This window comes from Antedon mediterranea, chromosome 3 (assembly GCF_964355755.1).
Source record: "Antedon mediterranea chromosome 3, ecAntMedi1.1, whole genome shotgun sequence".
Lineage (NCBI taxonomy): Eukaryota > Metazoa > Echinodermata > Crinoidea > Comatulida > Antedonidae > Antedon > Antedon mediterranea.
The window spans coordinates 5,757,333-5,771,969 of NC_092672.1; the positions used below are offsets into that span (position 1 = coordinate 5,757,333).

A 14,637-nucleotide genomic window follows, 5' to 3' on the forward strand; every position below is an offset into this window, starting at 1 on the left:
CTCAAGAATAAGTCCACCCACTAGAAATGTTGGCTTACTAAACCGAATATTGTTAAATTACTACCACTTTTACATATTCATGAGCTAGGTCCCTAGAATTATGGAAAATGTACAGGTACTACTCTAGTAATCAATATTGTATTAAAGTACAATCGACGTATTGTATTACAAGTTTTAATCTACATAGCATTTGCTAATAATGTTGTAATTCGTATGTGCCAGTGTTTTAATAATTAGAAAAGGTCATTCTTATGAACTGCCACTGGCAAAAACCAGCAAACTACCCTTTCGCTTCATACTATTTTTTTGTACGAATCCAAGTACTAATATTTGCACTGATGAAGACGTGCCGACATCAGAGTGTTGTGAAAGGGCAGGAGCTCTCTCTTACAAATAAGGGCAATTTAGGGCCTCCTTTCAAATAGGGAGAGGAGGAGGAGTAGAATACTCTATTTATATTAACATCAGGGGTGGGTCAAGGTGATATTGCTTGGGTTGTGATTTTTTGATATTATGAACTTACTAGTCATCTCTCCAAATACCGGACTCTCTGAAAACCGGAAACTCTCGCAAAACCAGACTTTTCTTGAGGTCCAAAAGGTTAAAAAATTCATTTTTACCATTAAAAACACATTCTGAATATCAGACTTTCCAGAAAACCAGACATATTAGGTCAGCCCAAAGGTGTCTGGTATTGGGAGAGTTGACTGTATTAATATGTAAGTACTTCCATATCCTGGATCCGCCCAGGATTTTATATAAATATATTTATATTTTACACATAAATTAATAACATATTGTTTTGCAATAATTTATTTTTTAACAAAAAATAATTATATTTCATACACCCTAAACTTTATGATTTTCATTTTAATTTTGTAAATAAAAATTAATATCAAGGGCATGATAAATTGTCTATAAACTCCAAAATTAATCGGGTATAAGATTATAATTTTTCATTTAGATTAAATTATGCATATCCAATAAATTTTCTGAAATGGTCATACTATACAGAGGGGGTTATCACTGTGCTATAACATAAATTAAATTGTTAAATAATTTATAATTTGTCTATTTGTAAAACATTTACCTAGTATTTATTGACATCACAACTATGAAACAGGAACTATATATAAATATTTGATAACTATAACATATTTTCCAAGAATTAACACTCAATATATTTTTTTTGTGTGTGTATTTATATTATTCTACGCAGAATTACAATTTTAGAGTATTAAGTTGTCTAGTAGCGATAGCACTCAAATTAATGACTTGCGCCCAATAGTAATAGCTACAATAATAACAACACATTAAGCTAAGCCGTCACTGAAAGCCCTCAAGTTTATCTTAAGCTCAAGTTCGATCCAAATCACATTCATGGTATATTCAAACTGGCAAGTTAGAGTACATAGTATTTCAAACAAGACAAACTGCTATAGTTATGTACACAACAAGTAGCTTTTGAGAATATATTGAATACGGCTTCCAGTGTTGCATTAGGGGGTAAACATCAACATACAGACTCAACAGTTAAAAAGCAAGGCTCATACTTCTCCGAGTTGAGTTGTAGTGAATGACATTAATGACAAAATAAGCTTAGTTTTAATAGTACGAAGCTATAACACATTAAACATTATAAACATCATGTTCTCATTCATCATGTAACGCAACTCCAAGAGCAGCAACTGTCCACATGAATATATGGCTCATGTAACACAACTGCACTTGATGTACGTACGCTCAAAGTCACACATGACAAATAAGGAGGTCATCTAAATATATCTACCACCATCTCAATGAGACAACAAGCAAGTGTGGTGTCCGACCCAGTTACCTGACCAACTCAGGGAAAGTAGGAAGACCTATGACAAACGTTGACCAGCTTCGAGAAGACACAATCAGATCTAGAGACCAGTATGCAAAATAGACAGACCTTTTTGGAGAACCATCATTGAAGTTTGCCAGATGACGTCAGAGTGTGTGTGTGAGTGAAAACTGCAGAGCAGTTGGTTATATGATGATTTGGCTCATAACCCAATAATCCACTTGTGACAAACTTGATATTGTAAATAAAAAATTATACAGTAGCAGGGTATTTATATTATATAACACCTATATAAATTCCTGTCATTTGATTGGACAAATGTGGGTCACATGGCGTGCAATAGTACGCACTATTCAACGATCGTTAAATAGTACTTTTTGAAACATTTTTGTGTACGAAAAAAAAACGTCTAGATGTTATATAAAACAAATAATGAATGTTTTGTATTCGTGTAATGGTACAAATAATGGCACTTGGTGAATGATGAAAGGTTATATCAACTCGGCTTTGCCTCGTTGATATAACCTTTCATCATTCACCTCGTGCCATTATTTGTACCATTGCACTCATAAACATTCATTATTTGTATATTATTACAATACTAATGGTATATTACTTACCAGGGAAAGCATTATACGTTCATTGAGCGCTAAAGTTTCGCCCTGCTTCATTTTAATTCTTTTCTTATCCAGACATTTCATTGCGTACCTGGAAATATTATGAATAAAAACATTATCTCAAATCCTATCTGAATTAGTATAAGAATTAATAATAATAAGATCTTTATCTGAATGTTATATTGTTTGGTTGTTTGAGTACCAGTAAGTCCATGCCTTTCTTTACAGTAAAATTTGACCAATTTTCAAAAGATATTATAATTCTAGAGTTGGTACAGTACTAGAACTATAATTCCTTACATTTTTCCTGTGTCAGCTTTTCGACAACCATAAACTTCACCGAAGCCGCCTCTGCCTATTATCCGATGAACACTAAAGTCATTCATTGTTAACTGGAAAAAAAATTGTATTACAATGTTATTATTATTCACTTTTATTTCAAATATCGAAAATCGACCCAAAATTACAACTCGTTGCTAAGAGCCAAATTGCGTGTAAAATACATTTCATAGCAAAAATATATATACAGTATAAAAAAAAATAACATAAAAAACAACAAAAAACAACAAAGAAGGGAAGAGCAGTCGCAAGCTCGCAGGGGAGAAAATTAAGAATTTAATCATTTGATGAAGTAGGGTATAGGGCTATTAGTAAATCTGGATGTTTTAGACGCTAGCTGGGTAATTTTGTTTTTATTTCTTAAATTTCTACCATGACAGCTATGTCTGGTCGGTGGGATTAAATCAGCTGTTTGTTTAATTTTGGGGAGAAACTCAGCGAACTTGCGACAATGCTCCACCCTTCTTTGAACCAAAGTCTCTAATTTAAGAAATTCAAGGGCACCAGAGTAAGAAAAATAATCGTTGCCTAACATTATACGGCAAGCCCTCTTTTGTACATTTTCAATACAATCGCTTAATCTACAAGTCAAGCCAGAATGCCAAACAACATCAGCATACTCAACAACTGGTCTAATATAACCACAAAAGGTCAATTTATGCTCTTCAATGTTAAAACCAAATCGTTTTAGTGATCGTAAAAAGAAAGTTTCCTGGAAGCTTTAGTGATGATGGAATCAATATGACAGTCCCATTTAAGGTTGTCTTGAAAAAAAACTCCCAGGATCTTGGCCCTATTAACATATTGGAGCTTATCAGTTCCCAAGTGTATGTCAACGTGTGAAGGTTGGGTAGAACTGAAACACACCTTAAGGGCTTGACATCTTTTGGGGTTACTAAACAATTGTCGTTACACCAGCGGAAAAAAGAATTAAGATCATCTTGTAAAAAACCAGGCAATGAGAGCTTACGATTTTCACAAAATGTAAGATCATCTACATATTTCAGATACTTAGTTTTAGAATTTGAACCAGCATCGTTGATCATGATCTGGAAACATAAAGGGCCTAACTTGGTTCCCTGTGGGACACCAGCTTTTAAGTAAGAGTAATTAGATAAGGTACCATTATATTTAACACACTGCATACGCATACAAAGAAAATCACACAACCATGGTACCAAAGCCACCCTGACACCAATATCAATGATCTTATTAACAATTAGGATGGTATGGTTGATAAGATCAAAGGCCTTGGAGAAATCAGTAAAAACCATGGTACCAACATTGTACTTATTCTCAGCACCTTGACAGAGATAATGCACCAAGTGGGTCAGGTAATGAGCAGTAGACAAACTCCTTAACATTTCCAAACTGATTAACATCGATTTTTGAACTTATATCTTGCAAGATCCAGTCAGTGATGAACTCCTCAGCTACTTTGGCAAACACAGAAGTAATGGAGATAGGTCTGAGTTTGTCAATAGTAGGAGGCTGAACCTTGGGCACAGGGACTACAACTGCCTTTTTCCACTGAGAAGGGACAATGCCTTCTGAAAAAGAACAGTTGAGTATATCACAAAGTGGTTCACTAAACTCCATGACAAATAATTTAACAACTTTGGGTGGGACCAAATCTGGTCCGCAGGCCTTGTTTTCTTTAATAGATCTTAATTTGTTATAAATATCCCAAGAATAAAGTTTAGGTGCAGGTTTGTCAGAGGGAAGGAATGCAGGGAGTTGAGTTTTATTTAGAATAGGGATGTGGGCACTAATGTTGGTAAACAAGTCATTGATGACATTAGCAATGGATTTATGGTCCAATGGAGAGATTTCAGGGACTGGTCTATTGAGATCAATTTTCTTAGTGTTTGTCATAACTCTGACCTGTTGGTGCCATTTACCTGGGTCAGTTTTTTGCAGGTGTCTAACTCTATCAGCATTAAATTTAATGATTTCCCTCTTGACTTTGTTTCTGCAAGCTTTCTAATGGGATAAAGTTATTGGATTTAAACGCTTTTTGGCGTTCAGAAATAGAATTTCTGATATTTTGTGTTAGCCAAGGTTTATCAGTATTGTGCGTTTTAATATTTTTCAACGGGAAAAACTTATTAATAGCAGTTATCAGTTTGTAATAGAAAGCATCAACTTTACTCTGTGTAGAAATGCAGCTATAAATATCATTCCAATTCTGAGATACAATACAGGTGCCAAACGATCTTATTCTGGTATCATATAAGGGACGAACACTTATAGATTTGACAACATTTTTGATAGCTCGAATTTTAGGTTTCCATAAAATACAGATGTGGTCACTAAAACCAATAGGAGACATCGCTTCCGGGGTATGGTATTTAGGTTCAAGATTAGTCAAGATGAGGTCTAATGTAGCAAGTTCACGGGTTGGAAAATTAACAATTTGTTTAAACAGTTATTACGTAAAATGTAGTTAATGTTCATTCTGTTGAAATCGCCCATAATGCAAAAACCAGTCTGAAGTGATCTAGAACAAATAAGGTCAATCGTTTCACAAATATGCCGCTCAAGAAGAAGTTGATATGGGGAGTCTGTTGTGATGTAGAAAGCACAAACAACGATTGATGATATTCCTCTTGGTAGACGTGAACATTTTCAGTTTATCCAAATGACTTCCAATTCAGATAGTACAGGGATGTCAAGAATTGCACATTCAATGTTATCCTTCACATAAATTGCCACACCGCCTCCACGTCGATCCTCTCTACATTTGCCAAAATATGAATAACCTTGAACATGAATTTGAGCATTACATAGATGAGGTCCATACCAGGATTCAGTAAATACTCCAACATCAACCCCTTGGCTGTTTAATAACAAACTCAACTCATCATGTTTATTGCAAAGAGATTGAGCATTGGTAAGTAAAAACAAAGGTAGTTGGCAAGAAGATGGTGTAGCCTTGGCACACACATTATTTGATAATGGGATGTTTATCAGTTGTCGATGCAGAGAACGAGTAATATTTTTCCTTCTTTTATTAGAGTTAGGCAAAGAAGCATAATAACTTATTCTCACTGGTATACGTCGATGAATATGAGAACCACCACGTCTTCCTCTCTTGGTAGGCCGAAGCCTAGGCCTGGTAGGAATCCAGCTGGTAGTGCTACCAGGCGTGGGTTGAAAACAGCAAGGCATACAACTGTTAGTAGAGTTAGAGCAGGCTTGGTCCGGCATAGGCCTAGCAGATTCCATCGAAAATAAGATGAAAATCAGGAAATCAATCAAAATGACCGGAAAGAGGCAATGATTAAATCCACTAAACAACAGCAAAATTACAGACATAACACAATACGACATCAAAAAGTTAACAAAACAACAGCAAAAAAAATCAAAAATCAAGAGAAAATCTATGAGGTTGTCAGCTAGCTCAGCGCCCTTTACAATGTAAAGTAACTTTTTATTCTGTTAACTTTTAAATGTATAAAGTGTTAACATTTTTTTAATATTTTATCCAACACAAATTGAAGTCGCATTTGATGAGCGGAACTTGAACCTAGGACCTTGTGCAAATCTATCATCTACCCATTTCAGCTGCTGATATTGTCGAAATGAACATTTTAAATTGTATTGACCTTGTTTTGCCTAGACAGACGTAGACGCAATCATATATCTAGTCCACCAACGCAATATCAATGAATGTGATTTATTTGACACAAATGATCAACAAAATACAACTTTTGTATTTAATGAAATAATTTCAAGAAAGTAGGCCTCTGATCTAATTGCACTGACAAATTTCGCATCAATGACTTCTATAGCGACGACAACGTATATGTTGTAAAATATGTGCAAGACTGTATATTGGCATAAGTGAGGATAACAGACCGAATTCTTCTATGTAATTGAGTGTCATAAACAGACAGCAGCATACAGTACATATAGTTAATAATACTAATTACTAATGGTCCTGTAGAGTTCTATCAATCTATTGGTAAACGTTTAAAAATTCAAATATTCAAGCAGAGGGAAAACAAAATGCTTGCTGCCACTTACTGTAGGGGAAGCATGCAATAGGAGAAGGGGAAGGGGAAGAACAATGGGGCGACAATGGGGACATTTTATAATCCTATACAGTAAACTTATTTTATAATATGTTGCACATCTTTAAGATCATTACCAACGATAGCCCTAGTAGTTTAATAGTGGGACATCTGCTTAGCCCGAGTTTGATTCTTTGGCAATGTTGCTCTCTTCTCAAATCTAATACACTTTTATTTATTACATTTCATTTATTTATTTCACCATGATTTAAAATATACAGAGATGAATTGGTCAGATTACTATAACTTCAAGAGTCAGTGCAGTCCCATAATCTAACTAAAATTCAAAAAAACAATATAATAATAAACAATATATTATATATTACAACATTTAATGGAAAATTTCCATTTCTAATTCATAAAATGGTCTAACAGTAGGGTGTCTGCATATTCATTGTTCATCATCATTATCATAGGTATCTCTGCATCAATGATAGATATAACAATGCTGACAACAACACATGCCTTTAAGTATACCAGATCAGAAAACATAATCCTTAGAAATGCCAGGCAATTCACATAGTTAAGAAAACTAGTCTGCAAAACTAGTCTACTACTCTCACAGTTCATAAAGCATCTCTACTTTAATTTCCACTAGAGATTTACCATGCTCTTTGATAAAACAACATTTCTGTTATAGTTCAACCCACAATTACGAAGAGTTGATAGCTTGGTATAAACAATCTTTAAGACCTTGTAGATAACTAGTCATCTGTTCTCACACGTAATCCAAACGCAATTTTAAAGGACACAAAAAGCCGACGTTTGCTGCTCAAGATTCAAAAGACATTCAATATATTTTTGTTATAATTTGTCTAGGCTTATTATTAAAAATATTGCAATAATCCTTTTTAAATTATAATAGCAAAGATACCTTTTAATTACAATTTCCAAGTACAATTTCCAGTCATATTGACCCCATTTCAAATGTAGTTTAAAACCTTCTCAGTACAATTCCGATCATTTTATTATGAAATCTATTATGTTCGGTCTCAGATTTTAGATTTCAGAAATTCAGAAGATTCGTTAACAAAATTGAATTTAGAACGAAAATGCATGGAGCCTGGAAAGCCAAGTGACGAGTTAAAAATCTGAGATTCTCCTAGTATATCAGGGAGACTTCCATGGGACACCTGATAAATGGAATAATGCAGAACAGAAGTGTGTAGAGAATATATATCTTAAAATCACAAGTCACCTTTATATAGTTGTTTTTGTACATAGATATTTTATATCTCTTAACGAAGGTTTTTTTTTATATTTAAATTTGAACTTTTTGATGTAATTTTTATATTTAAATATTGTTATTTTATTGTAAAATCGAAGGTTTTTTATATTTAAATTTGAACTTTTTGATGTCATTTTTATATTTGAATATTGTAATTTTATTGTAAAAAAATGCAGCAATTCAGCTTTTGGCTGCTAATGTATTTTATCGTTGAAATAAAAGTACCAAGATACATATAAATCATGTAGTAATAGCGAGGTGCGCGTCATGGCGATACTGTTATAAAGGAAATCATGAAAACTAGGAAGCACTTCAATATACAGTAAAAAGACAAAGCATGTTTTCTAAACAATGAACTATTACATAGTGTTGTGTTCAAATGTAATTTATAGTACACTGACTGAACTGAGTGGGTGGGTATATTTATATCATAAACTTATATACATACATTTAAATATGGTTTTCATGTTATATTACGCAATTATAAACTCATTTTCCAAGCATTACTAGGACATTTTTTTTAAATAGTGAGGTAACTTGACAATTACAGGAAGAAAAGAATCCCATATAAGTCTCATTTAGGGCTTTTATGTATAATCTAAAGGTTTTTACAAATTTTTTTTTTGTGTGCATGTTTTGATTCTGTAATGTAACTATATACATTTTTTTCTCAAACCGGATTCAAGTTTAGTATGAATCTAGCATGGCGCGGAGTTGCTAAACACAGAAGCAATTTAAATGTGAAACAGTTTGCACCCAAACGCTCAAAAAGCACTATGCGCAACGTCCGAGAACAACTATGTACTTGAAATCTCCATTGCACAAAAAAGTTCAAGAAAACAAAGAAAAGACGAGGCAAATGGCTAAAAACCCATGTACTCAAAGGCAAAGACTCTAAACACACAAAAGCCTCTAAAAGCACCATCCAAATCCTAAACATTGCCTATAACAACAAAGTATAGTCGTTATCTCGGGACTATTCATTCTATAGTCACCACCAGGTAAGCTTTCTTCATCAACGCTTTTATGAATGGATGACTAGTGAGAGCAGGAACGCTAGTAGACCAAACCCAGTACCGTTTTGATTACGATCATTCAAGAAACTACCCCATGATATTACTTTCAACGTATATGGAATTTGTTCATACTTCTCTTCTTAGTAAACAAACATTTAGAAAAAGTATTTCCAAAAGGAAGTTATTCTGTTGTGGCGTATTTATAAAGCAATCACAAAATAGACAATGTGATATAGAACCAACAACAGAGTATTGATAATGTAGATAGCAAAGTATGTTACTTACATTAATATTTAGTTCTACATTCTTCCATTGGCAAAATCTTGTGAACTTCTCACTGTCAAAAAAAAATTGTTTTGTTAATGGAAAGTAAATATCGCCTTTAAATCTGCCTTGAAAATTCATATTTTTCTTTCAAATTAAGCTCTCTCATACACTGCGCCTTTGGTCACTTACTGCTGGAATTTACGCATTACAAATTCGTATTACAACCTTTAATGTTAAATATAGTATTTATACTGGAGAGGTACGCAATAAATTGCAATGTACCACTTTAGCATTAGGCACCCATAAGCGTATGAATGGTGCAAATGGCCAAACACTAGAGAAACCATCTAAAGACAACTAAAATACAGTTCCATCCATCAAATGAGAGTGCCTACTATGAAATTTGTAGCCAAAACTATTATTCTTAAGATTTTGAAACAAAACACATTTAAAAACATACGCGATTGCTAGGTAACTATTGAACAAGAGAAGTTATTGACAATCAATCAGTATATAATCCAATTAACATAATATGTGTCATGAATATTAGCATATAATTAAAGTTAATATTGACATAGTATAATAGATATGTGTGCATACACATATGGTATAGAGTATTTTCTTGGAGAATTCTTAAATTTTAACATGTTGCTAACTGCCATATACCTAGTTTTACCCTGAAGTGTGTGGGTTCACTAATCCTAAATGAAATATGTCGATCAAATTTTCATACTAGTATTCAAATTAGGTTTAGTATATACTCCAGTGACCTACTTACTGTACATTAAAAAAATTACACAAATTGTTCAGTTTTACTATATCCAATAAAAATAACAAAACTTACAAAAGGATGTGTTTAAAACAAGAAAACATAGGCTTTTTCATACCATTTTGTTCCTTTATAATACAAATTATTTTGTTCCTTTATAATAAAAATTTTTTTTTTAAATAAATTTTATATTCTAACATGTTGACATGTATGGATCTATACTCAAAACAAAAATATTAAAAAATACTTTTAAAAGAAAAATTTTATATTTTAACATAAAATGTCAATCACTTAAATTTACTGGTATTCAAGTGGCCTACTTATACATTCATCAACATAAAATGTTACTATATATAATAAAACTAAACAATGGGAACAAACAAAAATAGACGGCCTTTTTTTAAAAGGTTGAGACTATAAAACAATTATAGAAGTAATGCCAATGCAAAAGCCATGCGTTAAATACGGTTACAAGACAGAGAAAAAAAAATTATAACAATATACAGTTTAATTTTAAACCAAAGAGATGACTTATTTATCCATCCAAGTTAATTAAGAATTGATTAAATATATTAACTTGTTTTTAGAACAATAATTCTATAGTTAATGTTACTCCAGTGACGTCTTGGCAGAAAACGTATTTTGTATTTGTTGAAAATTGTATGTTCAAAATTATAATTTTGTTTCTTTAAAGATATATTGTCCCAAAAACATGAAAAATGAAGATTAATTAAATCAGACTTTTAATATGTTATTTTGTAGTTTTAATAAAGTTAATCACTTCCATTGAAAAAAAAATGAAAACAAATTATGTTTTCACCTATAAATGGACAAACTAAATGGTTAAATTCAACCAAAAACCCACTAGCTGGCAGCCAATTTGGCAATTTTTTGCTATAAATTACAGTTTTTTCAGGTAAATACATTTTTTTTCTCGAACCAATTTTTGGTCAAAGTGGATAACTATTATGTTGCATTAAAATGGCATATTCAACAACAATACATCTTTAATACAATTGTACATACTGTCCCAAACTAGTTGGCTAGCATGGCCATGGAATATTGCCAATATTAACAAATTGTATGTACTTCTTACCTCTCCAGGAATCTCTTGAAAATATCTCCACGTAGTGAATTGAGAATTTCGACAATATATGGCTAAAATAAAATAAACACACTTGTTATTTATCAAATTTATTTGGACCATATTTAAACTGAAATAATTGAGTATGTAGGTAGCTGGTATAACTGTTTTAGGTATTAGGCTAATCATCACTGACCATTGGCAGGAATAAAACCTAGAATATTTACGTTGGTAAGAAAAGCAATAACGTTTGCCACCAAGAGGTACAGCTCCACAACTGTGGACATTGCTACAGTCACCAAGAGGTACAGCTCCACAACTGTGGACATTGCTACCAGTCACCAAGAGGTACAGCTCCACAACTGTGGACATTGCTACCAGTCACCAAGAGGTACAGCTCCACAACTGTGGACATTGCTACCAGTCACCAAGAGGTACAGCTCCACAACTGTGGACATTGCTACCAGTCACCAAGAGGTACAGCTCCACAACTGTGGACATTGCTACCAGTCACCAAGAGGTACAGCTCCACAACTGTGGACATTGCTACCAGTCACCAAGAGGTACAGCTCCACAACTGTGGACATTGCTACCAGTCACCAAGAGGTACAGCTCCACAACTGTGGACATTGCTACCAGTCACCAAGAGGTACAGCTCCACAACTGTGGGCATTGCTAACAGTCATAAAAATGTAGAGTGAATTTCTAACTCTGGGACCTACCTACCTGGACCAAACCTATGTTTACTTCAATTAGGTTTTAATACGTACATAACGTATTCACTTTCAGATTATAACTAACACTACAGATGAATATAAAATATGATCCTTAAATAGAAGAAGACCGTATGATATTGGTCATGACTGTAGGTCAACTTTGGTCATTGCTTCCAGTCATAAAAATGTAGAGTGCATTCTAACTCCGGGACCTACCTCCAAATGGTACCAAATCTATGTTTACTTTATATCAATTAGGCTTTCATACATATATAAAGCATTCACTTTGAGATTATAACTACCAGATGAATATAAAATATGATCATTAATTAGAAGAAGTCTGTATGATAACAGCCATTACTGTACTTGAACATGTTTATAAACTTTAAATGTCTAAAATTCATGTAGCAATACTAAAGTGCATATAATGTAAATATTGTAAGTACATCTCACCTCAAACAGATTTGACGGTACTTCACGTTTTGTCAATTTATGCCTGACAGATTCCACTGCTTCCTCTGAAAAGGGCTAAAAAAAGACAAATATTATATATATCTCAGGAAATATCGCTACAAGGCATGTTCCTGTAAAAACCAAGAGAAATATATGTTATATAACACTATTGCCAATTACTGCATTTAGGGAAATGATGTGGGATCAGTTTATTAAGGTTGTACTTTGGGACACCCTTTGGTGACAACCACATTTAAAGGACTCATACTGTAGATGACACTTTGATAGGTCCCAAAAGTGTCTCCTTAACAGGGGTTCTAGTAACAAATATTTAATAGGAACATTGTTGTCAATAGTAATATTCATATTAATATTTTTATAATAATTACAATGTACGGCGGAACAGCACTAGGTCTAGTCCCTTAATTGTACGCATGCAAACCAGAGATCAAATTGATACGCCCTCATCTATCAGTATTTTTATTCACAAAGCGAGATCTCCGGAGAGATACTTTTATATATAAACACAATAGGCATAGAAATTAATTCTAAACCGGCTGGAAATATACTGAAATTTAATTAATTAATTTGTAGAGATAAGATGAGGAAATCTGTGAGATTTACTAACTAAACTATTTTAGCTATGTATTTAATTATTATAACACAAAATTAATTGTCATAATTCAATATTTACAGTGCCCTGTGAATTTGATTATATAATTAAACCTCACCCACACTGACTTGACTGTAGAATTGGGTCAAGCTTCATAAGAGTGGGTGTATAGTGTCTTAATTAAATTTTACACTTTATTTCAATGAAAAATCAATTGAGAATCACAAAAAAAGCATTTAAAGCTCTAAAATGTGTATATAATTGGGTCAAGCAAGTTGATAACAAAACTATTAAAGGTTCATATGACGTCATATAGAGCACGTCATATTCAACTATTGTCAACCTATTATTCATTTAATACCAGATTAAATCTACAAATATACTATCAAAACCAACAATATTTGTTTAATAAAATGAATTTAATATTTCAAACCACAATAAAATGATATGTTATGTAGGTTTATGGTACAGTTGAATGCCCTGTGATGAATATTAATTTGATAATAATAAATTAATTATTGCACAGTTTTATATTTTGTGGGTGCATTTTATTTCTTTGGCATGCATTTTGTATTACTGTTTAGAACAGCTTTAAAGGACAACTAATTGAAATTACTTTGTGATTACCATCATTTATAAATTGTGATGTCATGGTGACACTGATCAAAAAATTGTGAAATACCTAAAAATCCTACAATGTACACTCAGTTTTTGTATTATATATAGTTTATAGTAGAGTCCGAAATTAATTGTTCCCACTTACAATATGTCAGATTTTTGGGCAGAAAAGAGTAAAATTACCGCTGCAAATTCACTCTTACTGATGGTTCACAACCATGTTAGAATAAGAAGTGGATTACCAGGATTTAAATTAATTGGCTTAGAACTTCATGTGAACAAGGCTAATTGTATTTATAAACCACCCACCAGCTATCAGATTAAATATGATCAACTTGAACATTATCAAACTATACAACAATGTAAAGATCAGCCAATCAGTGTATTACCAATTAAGAATACATAATTGATAGAATTTCTACAGGGATTTTCTAAAACTGTCCAACCCAATATGAATCTATACAGTAATATATTTAAAAGAAGAAACTTTTTTCCGAGGATATCCCTAACTAATGATGAGTAGAAAAATTAGTGAAGATGTTGATGGAAATAGGTGGCAGGAAAAGTTAGGGGTGTTGACAGCATGGCGCATTTTGAATCATTCTGCACATCAAGACTTGTTAGGAGCAGTAGTTCAAATCTAAACCTTCTCCAAACAAATTGTTATTGTTCATCCTAGCCTAATATAAACGGACATTAAAACAAACTTAATATCATGAATTAAGAATATACTAGTATCCAAATTCATAGGTGAAAGAGGTGGGAAGATAGGTATCCAGCCTATAGGTCCTCAAAAAATACACCACTTTAATTTACAATTTTTAGAAACACGGAATGCCATAATAGGCAACATCAAAATGCTCTCACTTTGACCTCCTTAAGTCTACTTAAAGAGAAATTATGATAATTGAATTGCCTAGTTGGTCAATCAAATGCATCCCTCAGCTGGTTCTCGGCTTGACCGATGGGAACATTATCTGGTGAATCTTTGTGTTAAATGTTTGCTGATCAAC

At 32.9% G+C, this 14,637-nt stretch overlaps 1 protein-coding gene across 2 annotated transcripts in view; it reads right to left on the reverse strand.

Moving 5' to 3' along the window:
• The window catches only part of LOC140044669 (G protein-coupled receptor kinase 3-like), an 80,028-nt gene that overhangs the window by 29,649 nt on the left and 35,742 nt on the right, over positions 1 to 14,637 (reverse strand). For both annotated transcript variants that reach the window (XM_072089281.1, XM_072089280.1), the window contains 5 exons: positions 12,394 to 12,468; positions 11,237 to 11,298; positions 9,390 to 9,441; positions 2,746 to 2,837; positions 2,449 to 2,536 (listed from right to left, as the gene is read on the reverse strand). In XM_072089281.1, coding sequence (XP_071945382.1) covers positions 2,449 to 2,536; positions 2,746 to 2,837; positions 9,390 to 9,441; positions 11,237 to 11,298; positions 12,394 to 12,468 — 369 coding nt within the window. The remainder of the gene's footprint in view (positions 1 to 2,448; positions 2,537 to 2,745; positions 2,838 to 9,389; positions 9,442 to 11,236; positions 11,299 to 12,393; positions 12,469 to 14,637) is intronic.